A 17,470-nucleotide genomic window follows, 5' to 3' on the forward strand; every position below is an offset into this window, starting at 1 on the left:
CACAGTTGTGATCTTGAACAGTTAAAAGGAAGTGATATGTGGTGATGAAGATAAGAAAGTTTGTGTGAGCCTTTTCTCAAAATCATACGCATATCAGTCAGTGAAAGAAGATATCAAACTTTCTGACTAAAAAGGAAAAAAAAAGAGATATCAACCTGAATTGGCCCCTTAAGGTTCGTTCTTGAGAATAGTCAATTTCGGGTTTTTTTTTTTTTTTTTCTTTTTGGGATCCGAAATAGCTTTATTCATCAATAGATTTCAGATAATAGCAGCTCAAAAGGAACTGCCCTCAACTACTTCAATTACAAGGAAACTCAGCAAGTAAATCATAAATCCAAGGAGGACCTACCTCGTAGTACACCGAGGTTACCATGGAGAGAGCACGCCTAGACAGCCCATGTGCAGCTTAGTTTTTGTGTGGGTGTGTGTGTACGCGCTTGTTTTTTTTTTTTTTTTTGCCTTTCTCTGTTATGTAAATTGTACTATATAATGCAAACTGCATTAGATTCTGCACTGTGATAACAGTGGGAGACGTGGAGTAAAGTGTGTACAACATCGTCTCACTTGTTACTTTCCAAAGGGAAATTTCAGTAAAGGCTAAATCTTATATTGGTCGAAATTAAAAAATGGGACTTTAGTCGCCATCTAAGACATAGTAGGACTTGTAAAATATCTTTGGGAAGACCGGTGAGTCTGAAGTCTGAACATGAACGATTAGAGTTATAATTCTTCATTGGTTCATTCCAAGTCTTCAATGATAAAGATTAAATAATGGAATGAGAACAAACCCCGTGGTCTATTCTATAAGTCAAGTCTTTGTCGTCTTCTAAAACTAAAAAGTCTTCAGCAAGAGTCGGTGACTACGCTTTCTTGGTAATTAAGTTCCATCTACGCGGTAGCTTAGCTCTCAACATAATGGCTTTCTTTCTTCCATCGACGCGGTAGCTCTCAACATAATGGCACTACTGTCACTACTGCCTGGTCGAGTTTTTTTTATAAGGACCCAGAAAGCGAGAGAGCATTTAGTACTTGTACACTACTGCCTGGTCGAGTCGAGTCTCTGAGTTTTGTTATCTTCTGTTTTTTCAAATGGCACTTCTGTTTTAGTGTTTTGGATCCAGTACTTAAGTTGAGAGTCTCTCTGTTTTAACCAAACCCTATTTTCAGAGTTGGGTGGTCTTTGTAGACTTGTAGTTAACTAGTTATTATGGAAGTGGTTGCCACAATTGTAGGGGCTGCTCTGGGAGCAGCGTTCCAGCAGCTCTTTGATGGTGTTATAAAGGCTAACAGAAAAGCTACAACCTTTAATTCCGTCTTCAGGGATCTCAATTTCACACTCCAGTCTTATCAAGAATTGGTTAAAGGTATAGAACAAGTTGAAAATTTTCAACCATTGCAGGGCCTAGATGGTTTCAAAACGAAGATGGAGGAGGGCATACAGCTTGTTGACAAGTGCTCCAATATTCATCCCTTGCAGTTGAAGATGAATTTCTTCAAAAAGAAGAAATATGTTGGAAAACTTCGTGCATTGGATGGATCTCTTAAACAACTCTTCCTCATATTGAAATGGCAAGTAGACAACAATCTGATGAACAGGGTAAGCAATTTGCAGACGACGGTCGACCGAATTGATAGGAACGTGGTGGCGCAAAACCGAACTGATCGGTGCGTGGTACCTAATCCTCCGTCATTTACTGTTGGATTGGATGAGCCTTTGAAGGATTTGAAGATGAAGTTTCTAAATGATGATCGAGTGTCAATGCTTGTGCTCGCTGCTCCTGGAGGATGCGGGAAAACCACTTTGGCACAGATGTTCTGTCAAGATGAGGAAGTCAAAGGTAATGTATTCAGACGATATGCATTTGTTTTTTTTGTTCTAATTGATAAAGTCTTAATTTCTACCTAATTGAAGAGTGTTATACTAGTGGTAGTGTGAAATTTAACATGATTTGTTATTTGCTTTAATTTTTGTGCAAATAGATTAAATGATCATCTTGGTGACAGTTCTTTGACATTTTATTTTGCCAGAAAAATTCAATAGGAATATTTTCTTTGTCACTGTTTCGGAAAAGCCCAACTTGGACCGTATTGTAGCAGAACTGTACCAGAGCACCGGATCCCAAGTACCTGCGTTCCAGAATGAAGCAAATGCACTCTGTTGGCTGCAAAATTTTTTGACAAAAACAGGACAAAATCCTCTACTTTTGGTCTTGGATGATGTTTGGGATGGCTCTTCAGAATCCCTGCTGCTTGATAAGTGTCATGAATTCAAAAATCCAAATTACAAGATTTTGGTAACATCAAGATTTCATTTTCCAAGATTTCGTTCTTCATATGAATTAAGTCCGCTAAATGATGAAGATGCAATGTCCCTTTTTCTTGATACAACATCGTTGGAAGATAGCGAGTTTGTTATCCCAACAGATTTGGTGAAAAAGGTGATTTCTCAATTTGCAGATAAAATTATCTGCTTGTTTAGGCCTCATGGAATGGTTTGCTTACCTTTTTCTTACACATCCACGTTACTATATCAACTTGCAAATACTCATACCTATGTTTCCTTATGAAATTAGATCTAATTTGATGTTTTTGGGACAATTGTACTGCAGACTGTAAAGCTCTGTAAAGGATTTCCACTAGCCATTTCAGTGATCGGAAGAGCCCTTTGCAACCAACCAGCCGAGATCTGGGAAAGAAGAGTGATAGAATTGTCTAAAGGTTCTTCCATTCTTGATTCTGAGAAATTGTTGCTTGATAGACTACAGAGCAGCCTAGATGCCTTGGGTAAAGAAGTGGCTTTAGTCAAGGAATGTTTCATAGACCTCAGTTCATTTCCTGAAGACCAAAGAATCCCAGCTGCTACCCTCATTGATATGTGGTCAGAGTTGTATGGCCTAGATTTAGATTCTTTGTCCGTTGCTTTCCTGCATGATCTCAGCACCCGCAGTCTAGCCAATCTCATAGTCATAAGGTATGCATGCATGTTTTCTCTACGCACACCTTTTCTTTTACATTTCTGACTTTCTCCTCCTAATAATTAGTTTTTGACATTGCAATATTGTATATATGTTAGAGAAAACCTTTTTTAAACCACTTGATCATAACCAGGAATGCGAAGGTGGATGCGAATGGCTACTATAATGAACACTTTGTTACCCAGCATGATATACTTAGGAGCCTGGCTATCCATCAGACTGGTCATGACCCAACAGGACATAGCAAAAGGCTGAATATAGACATATGCAAAGATGATATTCCTAAATGGTGGTCAGAACATAAGCAGAAACCCAAGAAGACTCGCTTATTATCCATCTCAACCGGTAATTGTTTAATCTCTCCTCTTCTTACCAAATACATAGATATGCATCAAACAAACATATTAAACCCTGAAGTCCTGAACCCTACACCCTAATGTCTCCCATTAAAATCTCCCCTGCTCACATAATATAACATATTGTTTGCAGATGGGGCGTTTTCATCAAAATGGCACAACATGCATCTGCCGAAAGCTGAGGTTCTGGTTTTGAATTTTCAGACAAAGAACTATGCCTTTCCCAAATTCAGGAAGATGTCGAAGTCGTTGAAGGTTCTAATAGTCACAAATTATGGTGTCATACCAGCTGAAGTGAGTAACTTTACATCATTGGGTTCTTTATCAGAGCTGAAGAGGATAAGATTAGAGCGCATTTCAGTTCCTTCCATTACCAAGAACTCCATACAGTTGAATAGTCTACAAAAGATATCTTTATTCATGTGTAACATCGGGCTAGCTTTTAGCAACCCTTCCTTCGAATTTTTTAAGGCATTCCCAAGCATTAAAGAAATCAACATTGACTATTGCAGTGATATGGTGGTATTGCCTGCTGACATCCGTCTTCTAATCCATCTAAAGACGCTCAGTATCACCAACTGTCATAAGCTATCTACCTTGCCTGCAATGATTGGAAAGCTAGTCAATTTAGAAGTTTTGAGGTTAAGGTCCTGCACAGCCTTGTCAGATTTGCCAAGTTCAGTTAGGAAACTCGAAAAACTAAAGGTTCTTGACATATCCAATTGCTACAGCATTAAGGAGTTGCCTGAACACATTGGCGAAATGTGCTGCTTAGAAAAGCTCAACATGAGGCAGTGCTCGAGATTGCAAGAGCTGCCTGAATCAATTTTGGATCTTCAAACGTTAACTGATGTGATATGTGATGGGGATACAAAAGGGTTATGGGAACCTTACTTGCCCCGTCTCAGCAACCACATAAAGATAAGGGTGGTCGAAGAGGAAATCAACCTAGATTGGCTTCAAATGGTTCGCTCTTGAGAGCTTAATTCCTCTATACATGTATGTGTGCTCAATTTCTTCCCGGTTTTCCTTCTGTCGTTTGTTTCTTTGTTTTCTTTGCTTTTGTAAAACAACATGGGATATTATATATGGGTGTTGTGAAATCTGTGGAGAAACAGAATATTTGAATTTTCACCATTTTTACAGGATACATGAAATGGCGCTCCAGAAGGTTCATTCTTGAGTCCTTTAACTACTACATATGCTTCGGGTGGCGATTAAATTCAACTCTCTATATGCAAGCTAATTCTCAACTTCTGCAATGACATTTCCTTTTTCAATTGTCCAACCGTAAATCAACTATATTTCCAAACCAAATTAGGTAACAATTTGATTCGAATTTCAGAATTTGGAAAATTTCCAGATTCTCAAATAGAAATATACAAAAATAAAGAAGGTGATCGATGATTGCGCAGTGATCTACCACATGTATCAAAATGATACATAACTAATCAACCAAGCCACGTTGAGTCACAAAACTGGGAAAGCTTTAATCTAGTAAATGTTGCATGGAGCCACAGGAAATTACAGCATATTATTGTATACTTTCCTTTTGTCCAAATGAAATAATTTCAGTTTACAATTAAAAAGATTCCATCTATAAAATTAGTCAATGAGTGCGCCTGACCGGGTCGTAGTCTTTCCTTTGGTCATTGTCGATGGAGAATATGCTGACCCTAAGAGGCCGGGAAGCATAGGTGGTATATATATACTCTTTAGTCCTATAATAACCAAGGTCTAGTGGTATAATGTACATGTATATGATAAAAGTTTCACGACAGTGCATGAGATCCTAAACATGGTAAAGATGGACATAATAATGTACAACTGGGAGGTTCTTTAACACGGTAACTGGGAGGTTCTTTAACAAGGTAACAAAAGTATGTTATTCATTGTACGTTTTGAGCTTGATTCACTTGTCCGCCCATTTAAAATTGCAATCAAAACTAAACGACCCGAGTCCTAAACATGAACCTAAGTTTCCAATCAAGTTTCTCAATATGAGAATTGTTTGCTCACTTGCTCGGTTATGCCGCCTAATATGTATAAGGTCATTTGTGAAGGGGCATTGAAGAATAGCAAAATACTAATTTATAGAAATAACATAATAAATGTGAGGCTGATCTAATGAGGACTTCATGAGGACTTTTAAATCAATCGTTGGATGACATGTGTGTTGCACAATTAATATTTCAACTAAAATTAAGACCACTCATCCAACCATTGATTTGAAAATTCTCATTGAGTCCTCATTTAAAGTCCTCGCAAGAGCCCCACTCAACACGATAATCCATATATAACGTAATGTATAATTGTTTGGTTTGTTACTCGTAGCTAGCTCGTGCAAGACATTTACCATAACCTCTCACACCTAATAACGAAAACTGTTTTATTGACGATAATATTGAGATTGAGTTGTAAAGTGAGGCTCACCGGCCGGCCGATGTTAACAGCTGGCACATAGAATATGCATGGCATATGGGTGATGGGTCACAGGAGTCACATGGTATCACTAGGCAACAAAGAGCTTCAACGCTGAACTTTCCGGCCACTTGAGCTACAAGCTCTTAACCTAATTAGTTCCACTTGGCCTGTTGTACAATTTTATTTCATTTTACCTCTTCGAAATGTAGCCATCAAAGGAACCTCCGGTGATATTTCAAGCTAGACCTAGAACTTCGATCAGTTGTCAACGCGGTCATAAGCTCAGAATTAGTGTGGAAATTCTCTGAATGATTCAGTCATAAATTCCTGCTAAACTCTTTAATTCAAACTGAAGGAATTTTCAAGAATGCAGACTGCAGAGAGTCACCCAGAGAAATAGAGAATGGGTTGTGTTGAGAAGTTCTCGATCAGTATCGTTTATGTACTCTGTCGTTTTGCAATATTTGTTTTACCATAACAGAATCAATTTTTACTGATAACGGCAGTTAAGTTGACAGATCTTCTATTTCAAAATTTGTGGACAGAAATAAGCCATGCGTATAGAACCCACGAGGGCATACCATACGCCCGGCGTAGCCCAGACGCACCCATGTATGAGGGGTCTTCTGATCAAATCTTCTGCAGCTCTCATAATATAGAAAAAAGAAAATCATAAAAAATGGGCATAATAATGTAAAATGTGACTCGTTAATTAAGTAATGAGACAAATCGGGAAGTTATTTAACGGAGTAACTTGCAACCAGAATCTTGCAATATTAGATAAATGAGGGACGGAGCCACTACCAAGGCTACTTGGGCTGTAGTCCAAGGGAAAATTTGGGCCAAAATCGGCCTAGTAGGGGTTAGCCCAAATTAAAAAAAAAAAAAAAAAAAAAATACTAATGCTTCTTTCTTGCTGTTGTCGGTCCTGACGCTCATATACTCTCCCCGTCTCCCCGTTCAGGTCGATTTTGGTTCCGCCTTCCAGAGTTCTAGGCTCCAGCCACCGAGCCACCTCCCCTTTCAGTCCGCCTGAGCCACCTCCTCCGCCACCGAGCCACCTCCACTGCGAGTCTGCATCTCTGATCTCTGCCACTCCTTGAAGGCTTCAATCCCTGAATCTCAGGTAAACACCGTAAACTGATTACCCAGTACCCATGCTGATGATGTTTTATAATTGGGAATGGGTTGTCCAGATTCGTGAATCGTGATGTTTGGTGATATTTGGTGTTTCGGGGTGAGGTCGTAAACTTATTACCCAACAGTCCAATACCCAATACCCATGTTGAGAGCTTCTGTTTGATCTGGAAATGAAGAGGCAAAATCTCTCCAAGTCAAGTGGTGCTCTGGTGCTGGTGCCATCGTAAATCATCTTCATCATCTCAGGCACCAATTTCTCTTGTTTTCGGTTTTATGAGTTTTGGTTATTCTGGAAATTGGATGTGTTGATAATGTATGAGTTCTGGAACGATTTTGATTGCTTGGAATTGGATGTGTTCAGTTTGAACGATCTGCAATTGGATGTGTTCAGTTTGAGTTTGATATTTGATCTCTTGAATCATTAGAGTAGATTAGAGTAGCCATTTAATTCTATCTGTTAGAGCAGAATTCCTACATTTCATTCTGTCCGTTTAGAGCAGCCATGTATTCTAATATGTAACATATGAATGTAAAGCAACTTCTCAGCAATATGTAATGTTAATATGATTTGCTGGAATGTAACATATGAGAGGAATATATGCAATCTGGTAGTAGTAGCAAAGATGTTAGTTTCCCTTTCCCTTGATTAGAAAGAACTTATGTGACTTGGTATGTCTGATCTTTGTTCTTGTTTCCTGGAAATTATACTTCAAGCCTACACTAATCCATTTGGTTTCATTTTAAGTTCTGTACTGAAGTAAGTGATTTAGTTGTATGTTGTTTTAATTGGGTGCATGTGAGACTGCTGTATTCATGAGTTGATGGCTTTAATTTCTGGGGTTTTAACTAGAAATCCAAGTGCCCAGATTTGCTTGTTTGGCAGCCCTTTAGTTAAACTTATAATTTTTTGTTTTTTATCTTTAAATCTCATATCTTTGTTATCTTGTGAGTGTAGTTAGTGCTGCTCGTCTGCTCGAGTATTAGTCCTTAGTGCTGTTTACCAAAGCCTGCTTATCATGCTTTCTTCGCTCTTCCTCTTTCTATATAGCTAAAATTAGTCTAACTCATTATCAATTCCTGGCTACGTCCCTGGGTAAATCTCTTCAGAAACTGTTAGACATATTGAAAGTGCAGGAGCTGAGTATCACCAACGAGACGACCTTGGCTTGAGTCAGGAATATGGAGAGAGTGATCCAAATATGCTTTAGGTAATCTTGGGATAAAGGGTCTTCCAGTAAAGCATTATTGGGAAAAGCTGGTTTATATTCATTTGTTGGCGCTTTTGCTTTTTAGGCCTTCATGTTATTCTTTTTAATAGCTTACGGAACAGCTCTGCATTCAGTTTAATATTACATGTGTTATTCAGTGATTAACACTAGTATCCACGTTAGTTGGGAAATAAAAGTCACAGTTTCAAAATGGTATATATTTTCTGGCTAGAAGAGCACGCATGAAGGACATAATCTGTGCACATACTATGCGTGCATGATTGGAATTTATTAGGGCTGGCAAAATGGGCCGAAGCAACCGAATCGGCCCGAATTAATTTGGGCCGAAAACTCGGCTTGCCTACTTTCGGCTCGGTTGAGCCATACCGTTTGGCTCCACTCGGCTCGGCTACGGTATGAGATATTGCATACCGTCGGTATACTGTACCGTATACATACCTATCGAATAATTATACAAAATGTATAATTTAGCCTTGGAAGAGGTGGAGGTTCGAACCCCTAACCTCTATCACAATAGCTCAGCTCTCCACCACTGGAGCACGAGCTGTCCTCAATATACCTACAAATTTTATATTTATACTCTTTTTAGGCGATACCGAATAATTATACAAAATATATAAAACTTGGAAGACGTACATGAGATTCAAACTCCCAACCTCTTTCACAAGAGCTCAACTCCCCACCACTGGAGCACAAGCTGCTGGTGATATAACCCCTACAAACTTTATATTTATACTCTTCTTAAGTGATAGATTAAACACAAAACAGAATCTTCTCTCTCTCTTCTGGTCTTCGACCTTTCTTCTTCTTCTTCTGCGTTTAGTTCTGCAGTTCTGCAATTCTGCTTCATCTATTCTTCTTCTCATCTTTTTTTCTTTTTTTATTCCTCCCCAATCCCCATCAAATCAACACAGATCAACATCAGATCTTCTAATTACAACATATTCCATCATCAAATCATCCTCCTCTCCAATAATCCAATATCAGTGAATCTTCGCCGGCAAATCAAAACAGAACGCTACCAACCGAAAATTCGGCTTGCCGACAATTGGTATACCGACTATGTCGGATCGGTGGCGGTTTGAAAATCCTCATACCGACGGAGGTCGGTTCGGCAGCGGCTTGGGGAAAAATGGATCGGTTTAGTACCGAATCCAGCCCTAGAATTTATACATATACGATACATGCAATCCATCATTTACTTTACTATGTTGATAGAGTGAGTTTATTTTGGATTGGAAAATTTTGGAACTATCAAAAAATTATATAATCGATAAGAACGCAAATATATATTATATACGTAAAATAACTTACTATATGTGTAAGTATCTTATTTTTTAGAAACAATAATTGCAGAATGTAATTACAATTGTATTTCACTATTGGTATCTTCCATCAATAACTAGCTAAAATTTATTTCGACTAGTGTTACAAAATTTGACTACACTACTTTGTCTAAATTTTTGTCATACATGTTTCACCCTGTACTTGGCTTGAGGTTCATAACCTAATTTCGAGAAGTCATTAACGTAATGTAATGACAACTTCCTACTCTTGATATAACAACAATATTAGTTTTTTTTTTTTTTTTGAATCATTGTTGATCCATGGTCCCTTCTAGCAATTCACTCAACTTCCTCCATCAAAAGTGTACAATGAGTCTGGTAGTAGTAGGGCAGTGAATGGGGACTCTTTGTCCACCACCGGTCATTCTCATATTTTGTAATCGTTTTTCATTTGAATAAAATTACATATTCTAAAAATAAAAAAAAAGTGTACCGTGAGTCCATGACACTGGTGTTGCAAATTATCAACGCATTCCGCCCATGACTTGAATTAAATATCAATTCCATAAACATAAAATTCAAGAATAATACAACACTTTCACATGAATCTAGGACAAAATAGAATTTGGACCATATTTTCTTATTTGCAGCAACCAAATTAGAATATTCCGGTCTATATCGTCATAAGAACGAAATGTTCGAGAGCTAGCTTTAAAAAAGGGCCCGATTAAGAATAATTTACAAATATTAAAAATATTTCTCAGCAATATCCTGGAGGTGGGAAAACAACTCCACCGGTCTACAGAGCATAACCATGTGATCAGAACCATTAATCACTTTGACTTCATTTGGTGGATTGTTCTTGATCATAAAATTTTGCACGTCCAAGACTATTCCATGATCTTGATCCGCCACGATGAATACTCTTGGAACCAATCCATATTTCTCCTTGGTGAGCTTTATCACATCATAATTATAGAGAGGAGAAAACCTCATTACTGACAAGCTTAGTGTTAAATCCTGTTCATAAATAATAGGAGTATTAGCTAATCCTATATGGTTGTATTTGCGGTAATGCAAGTCATTTGGAAAGTATGATCGAATAGATCGATTTCTGAAATGATTGAAAATTGGAAACAAAACTACAAGTAATAGGAAGCTGTAGGGCACCTCTTTAAACTTACCTCAGGTGGGGAGAGCTGGTAGAATTTTGAGGCTAAGACCATGGGCCCGGTGAGGAAGGACGTTGCAGGATTGTTAGGCCCTGCATCATATCTGTACTGAGAGTCCATATAATCCAGCTTTTTGTTAATCTGAACATTTGTCAAAAATGTAATTGATTATTATCTTTAATCCTTGTCTATGTCCCTTGGCAGATCTAAAGCAAAGAAGGAGACATAGGGTTGTACGTAGTTTGTGATAAGTTATTAGTCATGTCATAATTGACCAAAAACTAAAAAATTAGGTATGTCATGTTTTTTGTTCTACAGTTGCGTGTATCACTTGTTTATGCATGTTAGTTTATGTAACTTACCGCATATAAGTGAACCAACACACAACTAACTAACCGTGTACGTTCTATATTGAATGCACTTAATTACTAGTCGGTAATTCCGTAAAACACTTCATATCATATATACAAATTACAGTCCAAAATTAGTAATCAACAAGAAAGAATAAGTTAGAAATTTGGTAATCTACAGATGTGAATTAATTACCTCTGTAAAAATAGTGGAGTAATTGAGAGTAGGTCCGGACATAAAACCAGTGACATAAACAGCAGCAGCAATCTTCTCAGGAAACCTCTCCATGAAAATAGATATAACAGCTCCACCCATGCTATGAGCCACGAGAATAACCCTCTCCTCTGGCGGCAGAGACACCATGAGCTTTGTCAACGGTTCAATGTAGTCAGAGAGCGAAGGGAATTGCTGTGCCTGGATCGGGTTAATTCCGGATGCTCCCAAGTCAAGAGCTGTGACATTGTGTCCCGAGTGTTTGAGTAGAGTTGCCACCTTGTACCAAGTCCACGCTCCTTGACAGGCTCCATGAATCAGCACAAAGTGCTTCTTCCCGAAAGAGCTCAGTTGGCAAAAAGAAGAAGCACCGGAAGTAGTTGCTGCCAAGCTAAGAGATAAAAGAAAGAACACAAAGTGCTTACCTCTAATTATGTGATCCATGTTTTCTTTTTTCCTTGGCCTGCATTTGGTCTTGTCGTGCTTTTATCCCGTGAAAGACACAACATGTGGGCAGTAACATGGTACCAATAGTAGAGTTGGTACCCAACGTCGGAAGGAAATCACCTGTTTCTATTTATGACTAATTCTTAGGTGCAGCTACCCGCACCACGTGTACGGTGCAGCTGTCCAATCAAGTCTCAGAGTTTTTTGTCTTTGTTCCGATAGAGTAAAAAGACAATCTTATCATTCTATTCTAAATTATTTTGGTTTTCTTCTTTTTATTTTTATGGATACAATTTAATTTTTGACTTTTCTAATTAATTTGTTAGTGTAAGGTAACTAACCTTCATGGCTCTGTTAGGGTTGTGTTCAGGCCGCTCTAGGCCTCTAAACATCTTCCTCCATCATCGATGGAGACCTATTCCGATCTCCATTCCATCGGACTCACTGAGCGTGGCTGTTGTTGTCTCCTCCAAGAGTTCAAGGCTAGGCTTTTTACCTACCATGAAATGCGGCGGTCTCGAAATTGAACCAAAGCACCGTTATTGGCTTAATGAGATTACAATTATAACATCCAAAACAAAAGCCTTTAAAGCAAAATAATGAATCGTTGCTAACTTAAAAATCATAAGAAAAAGGATAAAATCAAATACAAATCTATTATTCTACAAATTGTCTCAAGAACATGAGCTGCCAATTTCCCAAAAGCAAAACATGTACAATGGTTTCACAACTCTTTTTTTAATAATGGTATAAAAGTACACACTGTGATAATAATGGGTTGTCATTGCACACCTTTTAATTATGTCTTGCCTATCAAAGCCTAGGACTACCTAACCCTGCTACATTAATAATGGGTTGCCCTTGCGCACCCGTTAGCTATATCTCAGCAATCGAAGCCTTGGCCTACCTAAGCCCGATAAACTAATAATGGGTTGTCAATGCACACCCATTAACTATATCTTGGCTATTAAAAGCCTAGGGCTACCTAAGCCTGATGATCGTACCATTACTGTGGTCACATCATATAATAAAGTCACCACAATTGATTGTGGTGGTGCAATTAGCATCATGACTCAAAGAAATCAACCCCGAGTGACATCAACCAAAGATTAGGAACTACCAGATAATCTCCAAGTATAACAACCTCTGCCAGCCAATTTTTGAAAATCAAAGCCGGTAAGATGAACTAACAGATCGTGTACGACTCCCTTTTTCTTTTGTTCCTTTTCTCCTCCATTCTCTATGTTTTTCCTCCCGTCTTCTTTTCTATCTATCTTCCCCTTCGTATTCTTCTCTCTTCCCCCTTTCCCCCCTTCTATTCGTTCTCCCCTCCCCTTCTTCCTTCTTCCTTTTTTTTCCCCTTTCTTTCTTTCTCGTGTCCCCTTCTCTACCCCCAATCTGACCCCCTTTCACCTCCCCCGTTGATACCAAGTCATCCTTATCCCTTGATTTAGACATCCAAAAACAACAGCAGCCAAATAAAACTAAAATTACATTAATACAAGTATAATAAATAAATATATACACACAAAAATGAAGACAAACAAATGAATCATAACACCCCAAAAGTAATAAGCAAAAGGATTAAATACTGATTACTCCCTATACTTATAGGGTTTCGTCGTTTCAGTCCCTGACGTTTGAATTTCACCTAAAAACTCCTCGAACTCTCAATTTCCTCACAATTGGTTCCTGCAGTTAAACTCCGTTCAAATTGTCTGTTAAATTGTTGACGTAGCATCCATTTCATGTCAAAATGTCTATTTTACCCTCTCTCTTTTTTTTTTAAATTTCTCTTTCTCTATTTTTTTTTCTTTTTCTCTTTTTCCTTTTTACCCCTTCTTCTTCCAGGCTCTCTCTCCTCCTCTGTTTATCTCCATCTTCTTCTTCCAAAAAAAACAAACCCAGATACATAATCTACTCCGATCCAGATATATAATCTGCTTCAGCATTAAATTAAGGAATAATTGAGAATCTCTAGCGATGAATAACAAGATTATCACAGCAAAACAGTATCAAGCAAAAAAAAGATGTTCAAATTCATGTTCCTATAATATCCATCAACATGTAGCCCATGAAAATTGAGGCACAATATACAGTGCAACATTCACATAACTAACCATCAATTGAACCTCTACATTATTACTGCCCAAAACCGAAAATTCATCATGTAAAGGAATCCAATTCAACTAACACAATTCAACTGTCAAATATAGCAATGAGAGAAAGCAACAAGACCTTTCATATTGGGGGCTGCTACTAGCTCCAAACCCAGGTAAAAAATCATCGAAAGCCGCGGGCACACCCTTGTCAGCTTTCTGTGAGCTAGAGCTTTTCGACGACGCTGAGAAAGTCATCAAATCCACTACTATCACTCACCCGTGGTGGCGGCGACGTCACCGTAAAGGAGAAAATGTCGTTTGCAGCGAAGCTCTTCATCCCTGTAACGCCGTCAAAAATGGTAGTCATCATAAACCGGCTTGTTGAAAACTAGGCTGGAATCGACGACCTTGGAGACGGACTCGGTGGGTCCACCACCACTGTACATGGAATCCTAGTTGAAAGCTTCGAAATTGGTGGAGAACATGGCTGAACCGCCGAAGATGTTCTCAAAGTCTTGGGCTTTCTAGGCTCCGAAGATTGGGTCGCTATAGTCGAAGAAGGACCCGTTGAAGGAATTGGAGGTGCGAGTTGATCTAGAGGAAGGTCTAGTGGATCCGAGATCAAAAGCTGAGGGCTTTGAAGAAGAAGATGAAGAAGACATTGGGGCCGATTTTTCAGAGGTTTGAAGCCATAATCGCAGCTTAAGAGACCCGAGGTAAGGAGACATTAGGGCCGATTCATCATCAATCTAGTAAGGCGGCAGGGCAGGAAGCGTTGGCGGGAGGTGGGTGAGAACATTGGGGTGTAGGATATATAAGGAGGGAAGGGAGGCGTAAGTTTGGAGAGGAATGAAGGTTGTGATGGTGGTGTTGGGTGGTAGTTGACATTGATTAAGGGAAGAGAGAGAGAGAGAGAGAGAGAGAGAGAGAGAGAGAGAGAGAGAGAGAGAGAGAGAGAGAGAGAGAGAGAGAGAGAGAGAGAGAGAGAGAGAGAGAGAGAGAGAGAGAGAGAGAGAGAGAGAGAGAGAGAGAGAGAGAGAGAGAGAATTGGAAAAAATAAAAAGGTAATTGAGGGTATAATAGACATTTCGATGTGAAATTGATGTCACGTTAGCAATTTAACATACAATTGAGACTGAGCTTGACGGCAAGGACCAATTATGAGGAAATTGGGACTTTGAGGAGCTTTTAGGTGAAATTCGAACGTCAGAGATTGAAACGACGAAACCCTATAAATATAGGAATTAAACAGTATTTAATCCAAAAACAACTTAAATATAGGGCTAAATACTGGTTACTACCCTGTGGTTTCGGTCCAAAATCAATTCAGTCCCTGGACTTCTAATTTCATCAAAAACATCCCTGAACTTTCAATTTGGATCTAATATGTCCAATTCGTTAATCTTCTGTTGTGGGTTCCAATTATAGTTCGATTATTTGTTGAAAAACTTTTTATAGTGGGATCCACTCCTAAACTGACTATGCATGCCACCTCAACACCACATCATAAAACATATGTCATATATGAGCCACGTCAACAAGTTAAATGACTCAATTAACGGAAGACTAACAGATTGGACCTATTAGATCAAAATTGAAAGTGCAGGGGTGTTCTTGATGAAATTAGAAGTTCAAGGACTGAATTGATTTTGAAGCCAAACTACAAGGTAGTAATCTGTATTTTGCCCTTAAATATACTAAAGACCATTTAAAAAAAAAAAAAAACTTGTGAACCCAAAAATAACCAAAAATCTCTAAAATTGGGGACGGATATCACAATTTGAAATGTTCTGGTCCTGAAATTGAAACAAAGCATCGTTATTGGCTAAATGTACAATTATAACGTCCCAAAATAAAATCCTTTAAAGTAAAATAATGAGTCGTTGTTAACTTGAAAATCATAAGAAAAAGGATAAAATCAAATACAAATCTATTATTATACAAATTGTCTCAAGAACACGAGCTACCAATTTTCTAAAAGCAAAACATGTACAATGGTTTCACAACTCTTTTTCCAATAACGGTACAAAAGTATAAACTGTGATAATAATGGGTTGCCATTGCACACCCTTAACTAGTCTTTGCTCAAAGCCTAGGGCTACCTAAGTCCGCTGCATTAATAATGGTTTGCCTTTGCACACCCGTTAGTTATGTCTCGGTAATCAAAGTCTTGGGCTACTTAAGCACTATATACTAATACTGGGTTGCCAGTTCACACCCGTTAACTATGTCTTGGCTATTAAAAGCCTAGGACTACCTAAGCCTGATGATCGTACCATTACTATGGTCACATCATCTAATAAAGTCACCACAATTGATTATGGTAGTGCAAGTAGCATCATCACTCAAAGAAATCAACTCGGCAATCAAAGCCTTCGGCTACCTAAGCCTAATATACTAATAATGGATTGACAGTGCACACCCGTTAACTATGTCTTGTTATCAAAGCCTAGGGCTACCTAAGCCCACTGCATTAATAATGGGTTGCCCTTACACACCAGTTAGCTATGTCTCGGCAATCAAAGTCTTGTGCTACCTAAGCCCAATATACTAATAATGGGTTACCAATGCACACCTGTTAACTCTGTCTTGGCTATTAAAAGCCTAGGACTACATAAGCCCGATGATCGTACCATTACTGTAGTCACATCATATAGTAAAGTCAGCACAATTGATTATGGTATTGCAATTAGCATCATGACTCAAAGAAATCAAATCCAAGTGACATCAACTAAAGATCAGGAACTACCAAGTAATCTCCAAGTATAATTAACAACCTCTGCCAACCAATTTCCGAAAACCAAAGCCGGTAAGATGAACTAACAGATCCTGTAAGACTCCTTTTTTCTTCCGTTTATTTTCTCCTCCCTTCTCTCTGTTTTTCTCCCATCTTCTTTGCTATCTATCTTCCCCTTCCTATTCTTCTATCTCCCACCTTTCCCCTCTTCTGTTCGCTGTCCCCTCCCCCTTCTTCCTTCTTACTGTTTTTTTTTGTTTCTTTCTTTCTTTCTTTTTCGTGTCCCCTTCTCTACCTTCCAGCTAACCACCTTTCACCTCCCCAGTTGACACCAAATCATCCTTATCCCTTGATTTAGATACCCAAAACCAAAAATAACCGAATAAAACTAAAATAACATTAGTACAAATATAACATATAAATAAACACACACACAAATGAAGACAAACAAATGAACGATAACACCCCAAAAGTAATAAACAAAACAACTTAAATATACTAAAAACCTTTTCTTTCTTTTTTTAAATAAACTTGTGAACCCAAAAAGGGTGGTTCTCCAAATTTGCTATTTGAACCTCCAACACTATTTGAACCTCCAAAGTTGGAGTTCCAAATATCAAATTTGGAGGTCCAACTAGAACCACCATTTTTTTTATTTTTTTTATACCATGCAAGGTCTCCACCAAATTTGAGTAATATGATTGACCCGGACCACCACATGGCAATATCACTTAATAGTCTGGAACCACAAAATAATAACTCTGAATCTTTTTATTATGGGTCCTTGACCAAAAGTCCCAAAATGAATTAAAGTTATCCCACTTACCCCAGTAACAGATTTTTATTCCCACTAACCCAATTTAAAGAGAAATGACAACTTTGCCCTTCACCTAATTAAAAAATTACATTATGCCACTCTGTCTTCTCTTCTCTCTCTCCACGCTGCTAGCAAACCCCTCTTTCTCCTTTCTCTCTCTCCCCCTGATCTCCACTTCCGATTTCTCTCTCTCTGCGATCGCCGCGCCGGAGATGCAGTCC

General features: G+C 38.4%; 2 protein-coding genes across 2 annotated transcripts; one reads left to right on the forward strand and one right to left on the reverse strand.

Moving 5' to 3' along the window:
• The first annotated feature begins 658 nt into the window (after window positions 1–658).
• On the forward strand, window positions 659–4,514 carry LOC133720233 (probable disease resistance protein At5g66900). The gene is made up of 5 exons (XM_062146445.1): window positions 659–1,838; window positions 2,029–2,438; window positions 2,610–2,971; window positions 3,109–3,320; window positions 3,465–4,514. Exons 1-5 carry the CDS (start codon window positions 1,208–1,210, stop codon window positions 4,307–4,309), a joined length of 2,460 nt encoding a protein of 819 aa, XP_062002429.1. The 5' UTR covers window positions 659–1,207; the 3' UTR covers window positions 4,310–4,514.
• Window positions 4,515–10,019: 5,505 nt separating this feature from the next.
• Window positions 10,020–11,996, reverse strand: LOC133720265 (methyl jasmonate esterase 1-like). Its single transcript, XM_062146497.1, has 3 exons — window positions 11,129–11,996; window positions 10,595–10,723; window positions 10,020–10,430 (listed from the first exon to the last, which is right to left on the reverse strand). The coding sequence occupies exons 1-3, from the start codon at window positions 11,588–11,590 to the stop codon at window positions 10,158–10,160; spliced, it is 864 nt and encodes a 287-aa protein (XP_062002481.1). The 5' UTR covers window positions 11,591–11,996; the 3' UTR covers window positions 10,020–10,157.
• Window positions 11,997–17,470: the final 5,474 nt, after the last annotated feature.

The sequence above is a fragment of the Rosa rugosa genome, chromosome 1, assembly GCF_958449725.1.
Source record: "Rosa rugosa chromosome 1, drRosRugo1.1, whole genome shotgun sequence".
In the NCBI taxonomy this organism is placed as follows: domain Eukaryota; kingdom Viridiplantae; phylum Streptophyta; class Magnoliopsida; order Rosales; family Rosaceae; genus Rosa; species Rosa rugosa.

Bases quoted from the DNA above. Each gene is read 5' to 3' on its own strand.
- LOC133720233 (XM_062146445.1), top strand. From the start codon at position 1,208: ATGGAAGTGGTTGCCACAATTGTAGGGGCTGCTCTGGGAGCAGCGTTC. The intron at 2,972-3,108 runs GTATGCATGCAT...GATCATAACCAG, and splicing joins GCCAATCTCATAGTCATAAG to GAATGCGAAGGTGGATGCGA. The intron at 3,321-3,464 runs GTAATTGTTTAA...TATTGTTTGCAG, and splicing joins CTTATTATCCATCTCAACCG to ATGGGGCGTTTTCATCAAAA.
- LOC133720265 (XM_062146497.1), bottom strand. From the start codon at position 11,590: ATGGATCACATAATTAGAGGTAAGCACTTTGTGTTCTTTCTTTTATCT. The intron at 10,724-11,128 runs GTAATTAATTCA...ACAAATGTTCAG, and splicing joins ACTCCACTATTTTTACAGAG to ATTAACAAAAAGCTGGATTA. The intron at 10,431-10,594 runs GTAAGTTTAAAG...ATTTATGAACAG, and splicing joins ACCAGCTCTCCCCACCTGAG to GATTTAACACTAAGCTTGTC.